At 43.1% G+C, this 17284-nt stretch overlaps 1 protein-coding gene and 1 long non-coding RNA gene across 2 annotated transcripts in view; both read left to right on the plus strand.

Annotated features, from left to right (window-relative positions):
• The window catches only part of LOC120995318, a 98997-nt gene that overhangs the window by 29958 nt on the left and 51755 nt on the right, over positions 1 to 17284 (plus strand). The window contains exon 2 of the mRNA XM_040424441.1: positions 13639 to 13641. Coding sequence (XP_040280375.1) covers positions 13639 to 13641 — 3 coding nt within the window. The remainder of the gene's footprint in view (positions 1 to 13638; positions 13642 to 17284) is intronic.
• Positions 1927 to 10686, plus strand: LOC120995319. Its single transcript, XR_005777570.1, has 3 exons — positions 1927 to 1937; positions 2663 to 2666; positions 10562 to 10686. It is a non-coding gene; the product is annotated as an uncharacterized LOC120995319 (long non-coding RNA).

Here is a 17284-nt window from a genome sequence, read left to right on the forward strand (position 1 = left end):
TATCAGAAGTATGATATATATATATATATATATATATATATATATATAAAATATCAAGTTTTTTTTTGTTTTTTGTTTTAGTAATTACACATTTATTTTGTGCCATACATTTTTTACAATTACAAAAAAATATATATACATTTTATCTCTATTGTCAGGATTTGAACACCCAACGTTGTATATTAGGGGCAAGGACCTTATCCACTCAGCTATAAAGCTGAATACTAAACTGTGTCAGAAAAACCTCATAGTAGTTTCTGATGTAGTGAGTATTCCTATTCAGCAGAAGACTTATTTTATATTTCTGTGCAGGTTAACATGTACCTCTACAGTGTAGTGGTTAACATCCTTGCCTCTAATGTACAAGGTTGGGAGTGTCAATCCTGGTAGAAACTTTTCAGAAATAGAGATTAAATTTATATATTTTTTTTAGAAATTGCAAAAAATGTATGGCACAAAATAAATGTGTAATTACAAAAAAAAAAAAAAAAATTTATATATATATATATATATATATATACAGTCATGTGAAAAAATTAGGACACCCTTTGAAAGCATGTGGTTTTTTGTAACATTTTTAATAAATGGTTATTTCATCTCCGTTTCAACAATACAGAGAGATTAAAGTAATCCAACTAAACAAAGAAAACTGAAGAAAAGTCTTTTCAAGATCTTCTGTAAATGTCATTCTACAAAAATGCCTATTCTAACTGAGGAAAAAGATAGGACACCCTTGCCCCTAATAGCGAGTGTTACCTCCTTTGGCTGAAATAACTGCAGTGAGACGGTTCTTGTAGCCATCTACCAGTCTTCGACATCGGTCTGAGGAAATTTTACCCCACTCCTCAATGCAGAACTTTTTCAGCTGTGAGATGTTTGAGGGGTTTCTTGCACGTACAGCCCTTTTCAAGTCACCCCACAGCATCTCAATGGGATTCAAATCTGGACTTTGACTTGGCCATTCCAGGACTCTCCATTTCTTCTTTTTCAGCCAATCTTTGGTTGATTTACTAGTATGTTTTGGGTCATTGTCATGTTGCATGGTCCAGTTCCGCTTCAGCTTTAATTTTCTAACTGATGGTCTCACATGTTCTTCAAGCACCTTCTGATACACAGTAGAATTCATCGTGGATTCTATGATGGTGAGCTGACCAGGTCCTGCTGCAGCAAAGCAGCCCCAAACCATGACACTTCCACCTCCATGCTTCACAGTTGGTATGAGGTTCTTTTCTTGGAATGCTGTGTTTGGTTTACGCCAAACATGTCCTCTGCTGTTGTGTCCAAATAATTCAATTTTGGACTCATCTGTCCAAAGAACATTATTCCAGAAGTCCTGGTCTTTGTCAACTTTATCTCTGGCAAATGTCAGTCTGGCCTCGATGTTTCTCTTGGAAAGCAAAGGTTTCCTCCTTGCACACCTCCCATGCAAGTTAAACTTGTACAGTCTCTTTCTGATTGTAGAGGCATGTACTTCTACATCAACAGTAGCCAGAGCCTGCTGTAGTTCTCGAGATGACACTTTAGGGTTTTTGGAGACCTCTTTTAGCATCTTGCGGTCTGCTCTTGGGGTGAACTTGCTGGGGCGACCAGTCCTGGGCATGTTGGCAGTTGTTTTGAAAGCCCTCCACTTGTAGACTATCTTCCGGACAGTGGAATGGCTGATTTCAAAATCTTTTGAGATCTTTTTAAATCCCTTCCCAGACTCATAGGCTGCTACAATCTTTTTTCTGAAGTCCTCTGACAGCTCTTTTGCTCTCACCATGGTGCTCACTCTCACTTCAACAGTCAGGAGCACACCAAACTAAATGTCTGAGGTTTAAATAGGGCAAGCCTCATTCAACATGCAGAGTAACGATCTACTAATTATGTGCACCTGGTGTGAGATCTGAGCCAATTTAAGAGGGAATACATGTGAGGGTGTCCTATCTTTTTCCTCAGTTAGAATAGGCATTTTTGTAGAATGACATTTACAGAAGATCTTGAAAAGACTTTTCTTCAGTTTTCTTTGTTTAGTTGGATTACTTTAATCTCTCTGTATTGTTGAAACGGAGATGAAATAACCATTTATTAAAAATGTTACAAAAAACCACATGCTTTCAAAGGGTGTCCTAATTTTTTCACATGACTGTATATACACTCACCTAAAGAATTATTAGGAACACCTGTTCTATTTCTTTAGGCCCCTTAATGCTAATTGGGCATCGTTTAAATGCCACTGGCTACCTGAGCATTGTTTCTGACCATGTCCATCCCTTCATGACCACCATGTACCCATCCTCTGATGGCTACTTCCAGCAGGATAATGCACCATGTCACCAAGCTCGAATAATTTCAAATTGGTTTCTTGAACATGACAGTCACCAGATCTCAACCCAATAGAGCATGTTTGGGATGTGGTGGAACGGGAGCTTCGTGCCCTGGATGTGCATCCCTCAAATCTCCATCAACTGCAAGATGCTATCCTATCAATATGGGCCAACATTTCTAAAGAATGCTATCAGCACCGTGTTGAATCAATGCCACGTAGAATTAAGGCAGTTCTGAAGGCAAAAGGGGGTCCAACACCGTATTAGTATGGTGTTCCTAATAATTCTTTAGGTGAGTGTATATATATATATATATATATATATAGGAAAGAAAATCAAGGCAGCACTCCTGGTAGTTAAGTGTGGGTGCCAGCGGCGAAAAACACCTTACCAAGGTGTGCTATGTAGAATAAAGAAAGACACTGCAGCACGTCCGTTTGGTGAAAAAAGTGGGACCCTTTATTCACCTGTGCGACGTTTCGGTCCGCTTACTGGGACCATTTTCAAGCAATACAGCATTGTGAAGACTGTGAACATTTATGCAGTCATAGTCAATTAGCATACACAAGTGACAATCAATAAAACATGCAAAATACAGCATGTGTAATAAATATCAAAAGAATACAAATGTGACAAGCCCTGGAGGTAACTGTAGTCAAAGCCGAGGTCGGCATATATAAAGCTTCCAGGTATACATATGAATCAATAATACAGTAAAAATACAGAAGTGACAATTAACAGTTAATCGTTATCACCTGTGAATATGTGAAATTAGCAGGACCGAGCATGGAGTTAGGCGTGCTCAATGGTGGGAGGATGAACTGTTGCGTGATGCGCCGCATGGAAGCGGCGTCCCGGAACTGCGTCTGCGCATGTCAGTGACGTCACTGTGAATCAAACACGTGATCACCAAGTGAAACGTCACATGACGCAGCGGCAGAACACATCAATACCGTAAGAGTAAGTATAAAACCGACATCAAAGCAAAAATTACTGTGGTAATACAAGGATAGAACACCCAGGGTATGTGGTCGGGCGACGTGCCATCTTACGATGCACTGTCGTCCGACATCTACGAGCGCAGAAAAGGGGGAGGGGGAAAAGCCTGCAGCCATCACCCTCCCACTATGCTCGTCACAATTAACTCCTTGTCGGGTGGGAATCCTGCACAGTAGCATTGTAAGTATACATATGGCAGTAGTAACTGTAACAGTAGTAAATAATATGATAAGCAGTGATCCAGGGATAAGTCGCACATGTTCAAAGTAAGCATCACGCCTCCCGTTGAGCAAAGCCCTACCAGCAACAGGTCCTGAAAAGTGAAATAATAAAAGAAATATATTATCCAAATATATTCATTAAAAACAAGAAAACAGTTTTTTCAACACATATACCGGCAGGGACAAAACCAGAGGAAATCATATGAAAAGCCATGGCCTATATTCTACATTCAGGCCCATCGGGCGAATAGTTTGTAGCTTAAAAATCCATTCGGACTCACGTTTTTTAAGCATTTTTATACGGTCACCACCAGTCCGCGACATCGGAACATGATCAAGGATCATAAACTTGAGATCTCCTTCGGCATGATCCATGGCCGCGAAGTGGTGTGAAACAGGCAGGTCCTTATGTTTTTTCCGTATGGAAAATCGATGTTGATTAAACCGGGACTTAAAGTCACATGTGGTTTCGCCTACGTATAATAATTTACAGGGGCACCATAAAACGTAAATCACAAAACATGAGTCGCAAGTCAAATAAAATTTGAGGGGGTAAGAGATCCCAGTTTGTGGATGAATAAATTCCCATCCCTTCACCATGTATTTGCAGTTTACACAGTGAAGGCACGGGTAACTGCCAGTATTTTTCGGGGCCAGAAGTAATTGGCGTGTGCTTTTTTGTGAGCCTATATCATTTTTGACTAATCTGTCTTTTATGTTACGAGCTCTCTTATAAGAAATGAGTGGTCTATTACAGAATTCAGGGATGTTTTTGTGTTCAGTTTTGAGAATTGACCAGTGTTTATTAAGTATTTTGTTGACGTGTGGACTTGCTTCACAGAAGGTGGAAACAAAAGGTATTCTCTGGGAATACTCACGTTGAGTGCCTTGAAACAGTTGGCTTCTCTCTTTTTGATTAATCCATTTACGTTGTTGCTGCAATATAGCAGCTGGGTATTGTCTTTGTCTAAAGCTATGTGTCATAGTCTCCAGAGTCGCATCGAGCACCGAGGTATCACTAACTATACGTTTAGCCCTGGTAAACTGGCTATAAAGTAATGACCGCACCATCATCCGAGGATGAGCGCTGTCAAACCTCAGGATGGTATTGCGGTCCGTAGGTTTAGTGTAAACCTCAGTGCTCAAAGCCCCTCTAGTACAACGTACGTTCACATCCAAAAAATGTAACATACAGTACAGACCAAAAGTTTGGACACACCTTTTCATTCAAAGAGTTTTCTTTATTTTCATGACTATGAAGGCATCAAAACTATGAATTAACACATGTGGAATTATATACATAACAAACAAGTGTGAAACAACTGAAAATATGTCATATTCTAGGTTCTTCAAAGTAGCCACCTTTTGCTTTGATTACTGCTTTGCACACTCTTGGCATTCTCTTGATGAGCTTCAAGAGGTAGTCCCCTGAAATGGTCTTCCAACAGTCTTGAAGGAGTTCCCAGAGATGCTTAGCACTTGTTGGCCCTTTTGCCTTCACTCTGCGGTCCAGCTCACCCCAAACCATCTCGATTGGGTTCAGGTCCGGTGACTGTGGAGGCCAGGTCATCTGGCGCAGCACCCCATCACTCTCCTTCATGGTCAAATAGCCCTTACTTTCAAAGTTTTCCCAATTTTTCGGCTCACTGACTGACCTTCATTTCTTAAAGTAATGATGGCCACTCGTTTTTCTTTACTTAGCTGCTTTTTTCTTGCCATAATACAAATTCTAACAGTCTATTCAGTAGGACTATCAGCTGTGTATCCACCTGACTTCTCCTCAACGCAACTGATGGTCCCAACCCCATTTATGAGGCAAGAAATCCCACTTATTAAACCTGACAGGGCACACCTGTGAAGTGAAAACCATTTCAGGGGACTACCTCTTGAAGCTCATCAAGAGAATGCCAAGAGTGTGCAAAGCAGTAATCAAAGCAAAAGGTGGCTACTTTGAAGAACCTAGAATATGACATATTTTCAGTTGTTTCACACTTGTTTGTTATGTATATAATTCCACATGTGTTAATTCATAGTTTTGATGCCTTCATAGTCATGAAAATAAAGAAAACTCTTTGAATGAAAAGGTGTGTCCAAACTTTTGGTCTGTACTGTATGTTACATTTTTTGGATGTGAACGTACGTTGTACTAGAGGGGCTTTGAGCACTGAGGTTTACACTAAACCTACGGACCGCAATACCATCCTGAGGTTTGACAGCGCTCATCCTCGGATGATGGTGCGGTCATTACTTTATAGCCAGTTTACCAGGGCTAAACGTATAGTTAGTGATACCTCGGTGCTCGATGCGACTCTGGAGACTATGACACATAGCTTTAGACAAAGACAATACCCAGCTGCTATATTGCAGCAACAACGTAAATGGATTAATCAAAAAGAGAGAAGCCAACTGTTTCAAGGCACTCAACGTGAGTATTCCCAGAGAATACCTTTTGTTTCCACCTTCTGTGAAGCAAGTCCACACGTCAACAAAATACTTAATAAACACTGGTCAATTCTCAAAACTGAACACAAAAACATCCCTGAATTCTGTAATAGACCACTCATTTCTTATAAGAGAGCTCGTAACATAAAAGACAGATTAGTCAAAAATGATATAGGCTCACAAAAAAGCACACGCCAATTACTTCTGGCCCCGAAAAATACTGGCAGTTACCCGTGCCTTCACTGTGTAAACTGCAAATACATGGTGAAGGGATGGGAATTTATTCATCCACAAACTGGGATCTCTTACCCCCTCAAATTTTATTTGACTTGCGACTCATGTTTTGTGATTTACGTTTTATGGTGCCCCTGTAAATTATTATACGTAGGCGAAACCACATGTGACTTTAAGTCCCGGTTTAATCAACATCGATTTTCCATACGGAAAAAACGTAAGGACCTGCCTGTTTCACACCACTTCGCGGCCATGGATCATGCCGAAGGAGATCTCAAGTTTATGATCCTTGATCATGTTCCGATGCCGCGGACTGGTGGTGACCGTATAAAAATGCTTAAAAAACGTGAGTCCGAATGGATTTTTAAGCTACAAACTATTCGCCCGATGGGCCTGAATGTAGAATATAGGCCATGGCTTTTCATATGATTTCCTCTGGTTTTGTCCCTGCCGGTATATGTGTTGAAAAAACTGTTTTCTTGTTTTTAATGAATATATTTGGATAATATATTTCTTTTATTATTTCACTTTTCAGGACCTGTTGCTGGTAGGGCTTTGCTCAACGGGAGGCGTGATGCTTACTTTGAACATGTGCGACTTATCCCTGGATCACTGCTTATCATATTATTTACTACTGTTACAGTTACTACTGCCATATGTATACTTACAATGCTACTGTGCAGGATTCCCACCCGACAAGGAGTTAATTGTGACGAGCATAGTGGGAGGGTGATGGCTGCAGGCTTTTCCCCCTCCCCCTTTTCTGCGCTCGTAGATGTCGGACGACAGTGCATCGTAAGATGGCACGTCGCCCGACCACATACCCTGGGTGTTCTATCCTTGTATTACCACAGTAATTTTTGCTTTGATGTCGGTTTTATACTTACTCTTACGGTATTGATGTGTTCTGCCGCTGCGTCATGTGACGTTTCACTTGGTGATCACGTGTTTGATTCACAGTGACGTCACTGACATGCGCAGACGCAGTTCCGGGACGCCGCTTCCATGCGGCGCATCACGCAACAGTTCATCCTCCCACCATTGAGCACGCCTAACTCCATGCTCGGTCCTGCTAATTTCACATATTCACAGGTGATAACGATTAACTGTTAATTGTCACTTCTGTATTTTTACTGTATTATTGATTCATATGTATACCTGGAAGCTTTATATATGCCGACCTCGGCTTTGACTACAGTTACCTCCAGGGCTTGTCACATTTGTATTCTTTTGATATTTATTACACATGCTGTATTTTGCATGTTTTATTGATTGTCACTTGTGTATGCTAATTGACTATGACTGCATAAATGTTCACAGTCTTCACAATGCTGTATTGCTTGAAAATGGTCCCAGTAAGCGGACCGAAACGTCGCACAGGTGAATAAAGGGTCCCACTTTTTTCACCAAACGGACGTGCTGCGGTGTCTTTCTTTATTCTATATATATATATATACATATATATATATATATTCATACTTCTGATATATATAAATGCATAATATGTGGGAAACTACTACTGATATTTTTGGCCATAATATATTTACATATATTATATATTCTTAATATATAATAATATATGTAAATATATTATTCAAATCCCGGCAGAAACTTTTCAGAAATAGATGCTAAATTACATTTAAATACACTGACTCGAGCATCGCGCTCGAGCACTCGCGGTGTTCGGCCGAGCATGCTCGATCAACACTAGTGAATACAACGCCCAGTATGCCCTGTCTGCTTACAGCTATCAGCCTACAGCAGGGCATGATGGAGAGCCGCAGTTTGCCCATCACTGGAAATTTTGAAATAGATCTGTAACACCACACCGTGGTGCTACCACATCTGCACCTTGCTACTGTCTTTATTGGTCTAATCTCATGTCATTTTATGCATTATGTTCCTCCACACTGTGCATTTCTAATGTTATGTAACTGTTCATGTAATGTGCCTGGTTCACCAGCAGGAGGCAGCAAACACAGCAGAGATGTACTTAGATAGAATGGAACCTTCCATTCCATTCCAACCCCCCTCTGGAGAAAGGTGGGGGAGTCCTACTTCCTGCAGGAAGGGTGGGCCAGAAGTTCTAGTCAGTCTAGCTTACCTCCAGCTAGGGAAAGGGTGTGCAGGGGCACGTCTCTGCTGGACATGCCTACGCCAGCCAGAGCACACCAAGCTCTGCTGGCCATGGAGGCCAAGGCTTAAAGCCTCAGGAGCCAAGAAGAAAGTTCCCTGGCATAACCTAGAGTCAGACTACAAAGTGAAGTGCACCATATAGAAGAAGCTAAGTTATACAGCCAGCCTGTCAGTGCAGCAGATTCAGAGAGAAACAGATATAGCAGAGTGGAGTTTGTCTGCCAGTTTCATGCTAAAGCCTGCTAGAACAAAGACAAAGCCTGTAAACCGTTTTGGAGAACGTTTATGCAAAGTAAAGCTGCCATTGAACTTCATTTCAAGGTCTGGACTCCAGTTATTCTTTTATCCCTCAATTATTCCCCCTATTTATTGCTTCGTAGCCAAAGTCTGGGGTCCAGCGGTATCCAGGTAGGAGCACCGTGACACACATAAAGAGACATTTTAGGCCGCACTATACCACTCGGCATTCCCACACCTGGGACTTGTTATATAGAGGGCCGGGCCCTAGGGGAAGGCGCCTGTTGCAGATGCTTCCCATGTATCTCATGTATTAGCCAAAAAAAGCTGTATTTTTCCACCTAAAATAAAAATCTCCAGTAAATATGAACACTGGGGTTGTGTCATTAGAAATTCTATTCAGATATTTATTTGCTATGTTTCCTAAAAGCCCAGTAACAGTCATTATGGAAAATACTGCAGATCCTGCAGCTTTCCCAAACTCCTGAACAGTAAATCTGTCTAATTATGCAAATCTATCAATAGTCTAGGAAATTTTAGGACGAGGAATAAGTATCTAGGGCTATAGACAGAGGGTACAAAATACCAATCATTTTGCAATTTAATTCAACATTAAAGGGGTTGTACAGTGCACAGATATTGATGACCTATCTTCAGGATTGATCATAAATATCAGCTCGGCAGAGGCCCAACTTCCACCACCCCCGCCGATCAGATGTGCTCAAGTGCATGCTGCATCCGCTTCAAGATCACCTGCACATAATTACAACTGCCCAGTCCATTCAAGAACGCACAGGTAACCTTGTAGCAGAAGCTGCACTCGCACAAGCACCGCTACCTATTTAAACTGCTGATCAGGGGGATGCCCGATGTCGGGCCCCCGCCGATCTGATATTGATGACCTATCCTGAAGATAGGTCATCAATGTCTGTCCACTGTACAACCCTTTTAAATCACTGTGGAGTCTATGGCATGCTTGTTTTAATGTGTAAAATACTAATTTTGTTAGATTATTAAGCCGTGTACTGGGATGGGCTCCACAGGATACAGTGAAGTCACAAAGGAGAAAAGCAACCCCAATACCAGCTTTTGCCAAAACAGAATTTTACTTAAAGAGGACCTTTCATTGGTTTTGACATAGGCTAATTATGGTATTACCTTGTAGGGCAGCCCCCACTGACGCCATGGTGTATTTTTTTTTTCAACCTTCCCCCCCCGTTCATATCCCCTATGGTCCCCTGAAGGCTGAGACTCTTGTGCTGCACAGCATGGCGCCCTCCAATGGATGAAGGAGGAACGTAAAGTAATTTACCTACTGGCGGGCACAACTAAAATGCCACACCTTACCTGTTATTACCCTAAAAACAAGAACCACTGTATGGGTGTGTATTACAGGCACAACAGCTTACAATCTTACCAAGTTTTACAGTATTCCCCCTCCCATAACTGGTCCTGTAGCACATGCCTGAGTATTCCTCCTGAGCAAGAAAACGCCACCCTGGCTTGAGTTTGTGAGAATTTTATCAGCTCTCCAATGTGAAATGTCACTTTAAGTTATGGAGGCCTTGAAATGAACAGTAGTAACACTTGTGGCCTGACACAAACAGAAACCCTAACTAACTAACTACAGGCCTGGTCTCAGTCTCTAGCTGCCAACACTGTGATGAGGTGCGTGCACGATCTTACCGACCCGGGTCTGCTTTGCATCCGCTGGTGACTCTGAACAACAGAACAAATGTCTCTCCAACAAGCATGCGGTACCCCAGTGTATGTTGCTTTGTTCCTCTGCTCTCATCAGCATTCCTGGCAGAAATCCTCCTTCCTCTGGACAGAATCAGGGTCTTAGACACGATCAGCTTCACTTAGCTGCAGCTCTGGTATCTGAGGGATGCTCTCACACCTGGATGCCATCAGATTCTCTACTCACACAGTTCCTTAGTTTCACCTCCCTCTAAGATGTCTGCTCTCTCCTTCACTTCTCTCCAGACTCTGTGTAATCCCCACCTCTCTCATGAATATAGAGATATATGTGCAGTCGGTAGCTGTGTTTAGGAAACAGCGGCATCTTGTGGCCAAACAGCAGAATGTCAGTCCAGAACATTTAATTTAATCTACACAAACAGTGCTCAGACAAGGAGAGCTGTTTCCCAATCTCACAATTACAGGGATATTCTAGGGGAGTAATCTTAATTGAAAATGCGGTCGGAGTGAGGCATAATCTTTACTACTCCTCTCCACTTCTTGCTTTCAGGCTTACCACACTAGAAATGGCTTGGACTGCCCACTCAACCAATCATGACTGCAGCGGTGACCTATCTTAGGCAGTGATTGGCTGATCGGGCATGCCAATACATTTCTATGTTGTGACCAAGACCAGAAAAGAGGAGTGGGAACTGGATCAGCAGCCAAACAGTAGTGCCGGGTGATCGGTAAGGTGGGTAAATTTTTTTATTTTACTCCACTTCAACCTTATTTTTAGTTAAAATTACTCCTCCAGAATACCCCTTTATGTACATTAAATAAATTGCTCCTGCTCTCTTGAGAAGTCAAGCAGAGATGAAACCCACAGGTGTAGAGAGCTCTGAGAACTGTTGTCGCCCCTTTTTGGTTTCAGTACAGATTTTGGTCCTCATCCACTGCAGCCTCTTTGGTATTTATGTTGCACAGAACCACTTCTCAATATTCCCTCTATTAGCAGTGGGGGGGGTTTGACTGCTTAGTTATTCCATAATTTTCTGCAGTGGGAAACAAAATGTTAGGCTTCATTATTTATACGTTTCTTTAGCTTTTTTTCCTTGCCTGTAATTTTTTTGCAGTGCAGTGTTTTATTTGCGACATTCTTTCAAATTCTATATAGAAGCATACATACTTAGAGCATTCTGCATGTTTTTAAAATGAAAAATGTCAAAATGACTCAAATGCAACAAACCCCCGCCTCCCGAAAAAAAAAATCTCTGTAGTGTGTTTCATAAAGTACTTTAGACTGTAAAGTACCGTAACATCTGGTTACACAGAAAAAGCCCTTAAAATGCCCTGTAAAACTCTGCAAGAAACATCAAAAACTGCAAAAATATTCAAGATTTAAATCAATGAATGTTTATTATACAGATCAACAGAATCAAATTCGGTTTGAAAAAGGATGAATTAGCTATTGCATTCTTTGAACAATATGCCAAACAACACAGGGAAATTGTTCCCTTACATAAGTAGAGCTTTATTTAGAGAAAACAACAACCTTGCCTTACTACTTACTGGAGTTAGGCATTACCAAGTGTTAAAAGGGTTGCCCATGGGGTTAAAAATTATTAGGAAAGGTCTCTTAGTGGGATTAAAAAAACTAAAAGATGCCACGGTCACCCTCACTGCCCTTCCGCCATACCCATTCCGATGCATACTGGTCCCTTTACAACTCACAATAATTGGCTTGAGACAGGGCTTATTCTAGCCTTTCTGCTGCCTGATGCAAAAATTGAAATACAGGGTAATATAGCAACAGGGGCATTGCTAGAGTCTCAAAAGATCCAGGGCTCAAGCCCCAATGAATATGGCCCAGTTCTCTAAGTCTTCCCCCCCCCCTCATCCCACACACCGCATTTTGCTGTGCTTGCTATACAGCAGCACATACCTCTCGCATCCAGGGTCTCCCAGGTGACGTTTCCTCTGATATAGATCTTCTCTATCATCATCGTCTCCATTTGGTCCATGCAACTTCTTTCAGCCGCGCCTCGTCTCTGCAGAGTGTGACACATGCACATCTTAGATTCCTCATATTTCTATCATCATCTCCCAACCTGGAGTCCCCAAAGTGTTATCCTGTTGCTCGCTGTGCTCCCCAATACCCCCAAATACTATCCTGAAGAAATAATAGTGCCCCCCATAGTAATAGTGCTCCTCAAAGTCCCAGTAATAGTAATTCCCTTCTAGAATGCCCTCATTAGTAATACTGCCCCCTACAGTGCCCCCAACAGTGATAATTCTCCCCAAGAGTGACTCCATTAGTAGAAGAGTCCTCCAGTATTAATAATACCCTCGCAGAACCCCCAGTAGAAATAATGTCCCCTATTGTTCTCCCAGTGGTAATAAAGCTCTCTACAGACCCCTTGTCACGGCGCAGTGTGGTAAATACACTCCACACTGAACACAGAAGGGAAGGGAAAAGGTATTAGGCCTGGAACCTAGGGAAAGGGAAATGGTCAAACCTAGTGAGTCCCTACGCTGAGCCCTGACTGCTATCAGTATGAACAGACCTAGATGGTAGGAATGTTCATACGCAGGAACCTAAGCCCAATCTCACCCTAACAGGGCCCTGCAGGAAGTTTCAGGACACGGATGTCCTATTCCTTCCCAGATGAAGGAATAGGAGCCCCCCTCAGGCCTAATATCAGCAGGTAGGGGAAAGCAACAAATAACAAGGAAGATAAACTTAACTTCAAGAAGTATGCGGACGAGCAGGAACTCAGAGAACCAACACCAAGACTTTCACAAACAAGGAGCTATCAAACGCATAGCATGATGGGTGAGGCCAGACTAAATAGAGGAGAAGGAATGACCACTTAAGCTACACCTGAGACAAGAGGTGTGGTCATCCCCAGCAACAACACAGAAAAGTGAAACCAAAGAGGCAATCACATGCATCCAGTCTCCTCGATCTTCTAGTCGCTGTCACCCCCCTTCTACGGGTGGCCTCCAGACACCGAGGACCGTCTTTATCCGGATGAGCCCTGTGAAAATCTTTCACAAGACGATTAGCATTAACGTCAGCTGCTAGAACCCACATTCTCTCCTCTGGTCCGTAACCCTTCCAGTGGACGAGATACTGGAGGGATCTACGGAGAATTCAGGAGTCCACTATCCTGGCTATTTGAAATTCTAGATTACTGCCCACCATGACAGGCAAGGGAGGCAAGGAGAATGGTTCAACAGGCTCAACATCTCTTCAACAACGACTTATGGAACACATTATGAATCTTCAAAGCCAAAAGACAAAAATGAAGACCACTCTTCCTGGTTCTCCGAGACAAAACATCTCAAATAAGTCTCCAGATTCCGGTTAGTGCGTTCAGTCTGTCCGTTCGACTGAGGATCAAAGGCCGAAGAGACGAGTACCGAACGTCTTCCAGAATTTGGAAAAAAACTGAGTCCCCCTATCAGACACCACATCAGAGGAAATACCATGTAATTTAACGATGTTATCGACAAACACTTGGGCAAGAGTTTTAGCATTAGGTATACCTGGCAATGCTATAAAGCGTTCCATCTTACTAAAGAAATCAACAACCACCACAATCAGTTTTTCCTGAAGAATTAGGCAAATCTGTGATAAAATCCATGGACAAATGAGTCCAAAGTCTGGATGGGATGGGCAACGGAAGTAAAGATCCGGAAGGCCAAGAATGTGTCACCTTAACACGTGCACAAGTACTACAAGCAGACACATAGTCTTTAACAGTCTTACGCAACCCGGGCCACCAGAATCTATGAGAGTTGAGATCGACAGTGGATCTGCTCCCAGGGTGTCCTTTGAGAACCGTACAGTGATGTTCCTCGAACACCTTGTGATGTAATTCAGAAGGAACAAACAACTTCCCCGGAGGACAAGAATCCGATGCATCTCCCTGGGCCTCAAACACCTCTGCCTCAAGGTCGGGATATAGGGCAGATATGACTATCCCTTTAGACAATATCGGACCAGGATCTTTCGAATCCCCCCCCCCCCCCCTTCCCAGGGAAGCTACGCGACAAAGCATCAACCTTAACATTCTTAACCCCAGGGTGATAGGTGACAATGAAATTAAATCTGGTGAAAAACAATGACCATCTGGCCTGCCTAGGGTTCAGTTGTTTATCCGACTCCAGATAAGCCAGATTGTTGTGGTCAGAGGAAAATGAAACCAAAGAGGTTGTCAATCACATGCAGCCAGTCTCCTTGATCTTCTAGTCCCTGTCACAGGCGGGACCGTGACACCCCTCAGTAGTAATAAGGCCCCCCTATAGTGCTTTTAGTAGTAATAAGACAGATCTATAAGTCCCTCCTATAGCGCCCCCAGTAGTAATAAGAATGCCTATATTGTCCCCTGGATTTGCAGTGCCCCCTGTAGTTATATTCCTCCCTCCACCATACAGTCCCATGTAAATAACATCACACCATCTCTCCTGCCCCCTCCAAAATACAGTCCTATGTAAATAACATCACTCCCCTCAGCCCCCCCCCAACATACAGTCTCATGTAAATAACACTATTTCCCTCCTGCCGCCATAGAGTCCTATGTAAATAACATCACACCATCTCTCCAGCCCCCTCTAATATACAGTCCCGTGTAAATAACATCCCTCTCTATCTACAGCCCCCTCCAAAACACAGTCCCATGTAAATAACATCACCCCCTCCCCAGCCGCCTCCAACGTGCAACCCACTCAACATTCAGTCCCATGTAAATAACATCACTCCCTCCCTCAGACCCCTGTAACATTCAGTCCCATGTAAATAACATCACTCCCTCCCACAGCCGCCATCAACATACAGTCCCATGTAAATAACATCACTGCCTCCCCCAGCCACCTCCCCCTTCCCTTCTGTTGTTTGTACTGGCTAGGCCTTAGGTAGACGCTGGTTCCTTCAACTTGTGCAAGGAACCAGTTGTCTTTTCGCCTGCTCCCTAGCTGAGGGTTTGTGTCAGTTGCAGCAGGGCTTAGGTTGGTGTGCATGAACACGTCTACCATCAAGATTTGTTCATATTGGTAGCAGTCAGAGAAAGGCTCAGGGATTGTCAGGAGGTGACCTTTCCCTGTTCCCTAGCTGTGGGGCCTAGCCTGCTGTTTTGTTTAATTGTATTGTGTTTGGTTTGTTTCCCTTCCCTCACCTACCGTGACATTATAAACCGCCCATACCGTAATTTTTTTTTCCTTGCTCTGTGCAATATGGAAGCTATTGATGCACTGGTGGATCGCATGCAGGGATTGTCTTTGGAGGTTGCTAACCTCCGTCTGGCGATCTCTGGCATCTGGCGCAGCTGGTGGGAACCAGGTCAGCCTTGAACCAAAGGTTGCTCTCCCAGATAGGTTTTCCAGGGGAAGTGATAAGTTTGTTCAGTTCAGGGAGTCTTGTAAATTATATTTTCGTCTGCATCAGATTTCATCTGGAGACGAAAATCAAAGAGTGGGGATTATCATTTCTCTGCTAAAAGGTGATGCTCAGTCCTGGGCTTTTTTTCTGCCGATCGGCTCACAGTACCTCCGATCGGTGGAAGAATTTTTTAGAGCCCTGGGTTTGATTTATGATGACCCAGACCGGGTCTCTCTAGCCGAATCTAAGCTACGTAGCTTGTGTCAGGGAGAACATACGGCTGAGTCATATTGTGCTGAATTTAGAAGATGGGCGACTGACTCGGAGTGGAATGACCCTGCACTCCGTAGTCAGTTCTGTCAGGGGCTGTCTGAGAAACTAAAAGACGCCCTTGCGTTTCATGAAAATCCTGATTCTTTGGAGGCGGCCATGACTCTAGCCGTAAGGATTGATAGACGTCTGAGGGAGAGGTGCAAGGTTCTCCTCAGGCAGGAGGCACTGTCATTTGGGGAATCTGTTCCTCCTGTCCCTCGGGGTACAGTGACACTTGAACCAGGGACTGGAGAGGAACCTATGCAGTTAGGTCAGGTCTCTTCTTGCCTTGGTAATAGGAACTCTAGAGTGCAGAGAAGACTGTTATTTATGTGGTAAAGAAGGACATTTAGTTAATGTGTGTCCTTTTATTAAGCCCCAAAGTGGTAACGAAAAACAAAAGGGGGGTTCTTTAAAAAAAAAAAAAAAAAGTTCCCTTACTCTTTGTAGCGTGAATTAAGAGTCAGAACAGGTATATTTGTATTGTACCTGCAGTACCCGATTTCTCCTGCCTGCCATGGTGGCGCTAGATTATGAAATTATTGAATTAGAAGTATTTGTTGACAGTGGTGCAGAGGTTAATCTTGTGGATTATTAATTTGTTCAGAGTCATGGTTTTAGAACTAGCGCATTAAACAAAGAGATATCAGTGTTTGCTATTGATTCCGCTCCTCTCTCGCAAAAATGTCTAACTCATATTGTGCAGGATATTCATTTGAGGGTGGGTTATTCTCATGTTGAATCCATTTGTTGTTTTGTTCTTAAAGGTTTGCCTGCTCTGCTGGTTCTGGGTTTACCACGGTTGACCAAACATTACCCTACCATTGATTGGCAAACTAGACAAATCAGTAATTGGAGTGATTTTTGTATGGACAACTGTCAAAGCGGATGCTCTGTCACATAGCTTTCCTGGGGGGGGGGGGAGATTCGGAGGATCCCGCTCCGATTTTGGCTGATGGAGTGGTGGTATGCTCTCTTTATCCCAAGCTGGAGCCTGAAGTGTTGGGGGCTCAAGGTGAGGCACCTGATTCCTGTCCTCCAGTGAAGTTGTTTGTTCCTTCAGAACTGCGACACAAGGTGTTCAAGGAACATCATGATACTGTCCTTGCAGGACACCCTGGGAGTAGATCCACGGTGGATCTTATTTCCTGGAGATTCTGGTGGCCAGGTTTGCGTAAATGTGTTAAGGGCTATGTAGCAGCTTGTGAGACCTGTGCACGTGCTAAGGTGGCTCACACGCGGCCATCAGGATCTCTTCTTCCTTTGTCCATTCCATCTTGTCCTTGGACGCATTTGTCCATGGACTTCATCACTGATTTACCAAGTTCCTCTGG

The sequence above is a fragment of the Bufo bufo genome, chromosome 3 (assembly GCF_905171765.1).
Source record: "Bufo bufo chromosome 3, aBufBuf1.1, whole genome shotgun sequence".
In the NCBI taxonomy this organism is placed as follows: Eukaryota; Metazoa; Chordata; class Amphibia; order Anura; family Bufonidae; genus Bufo; species Bufo bufo.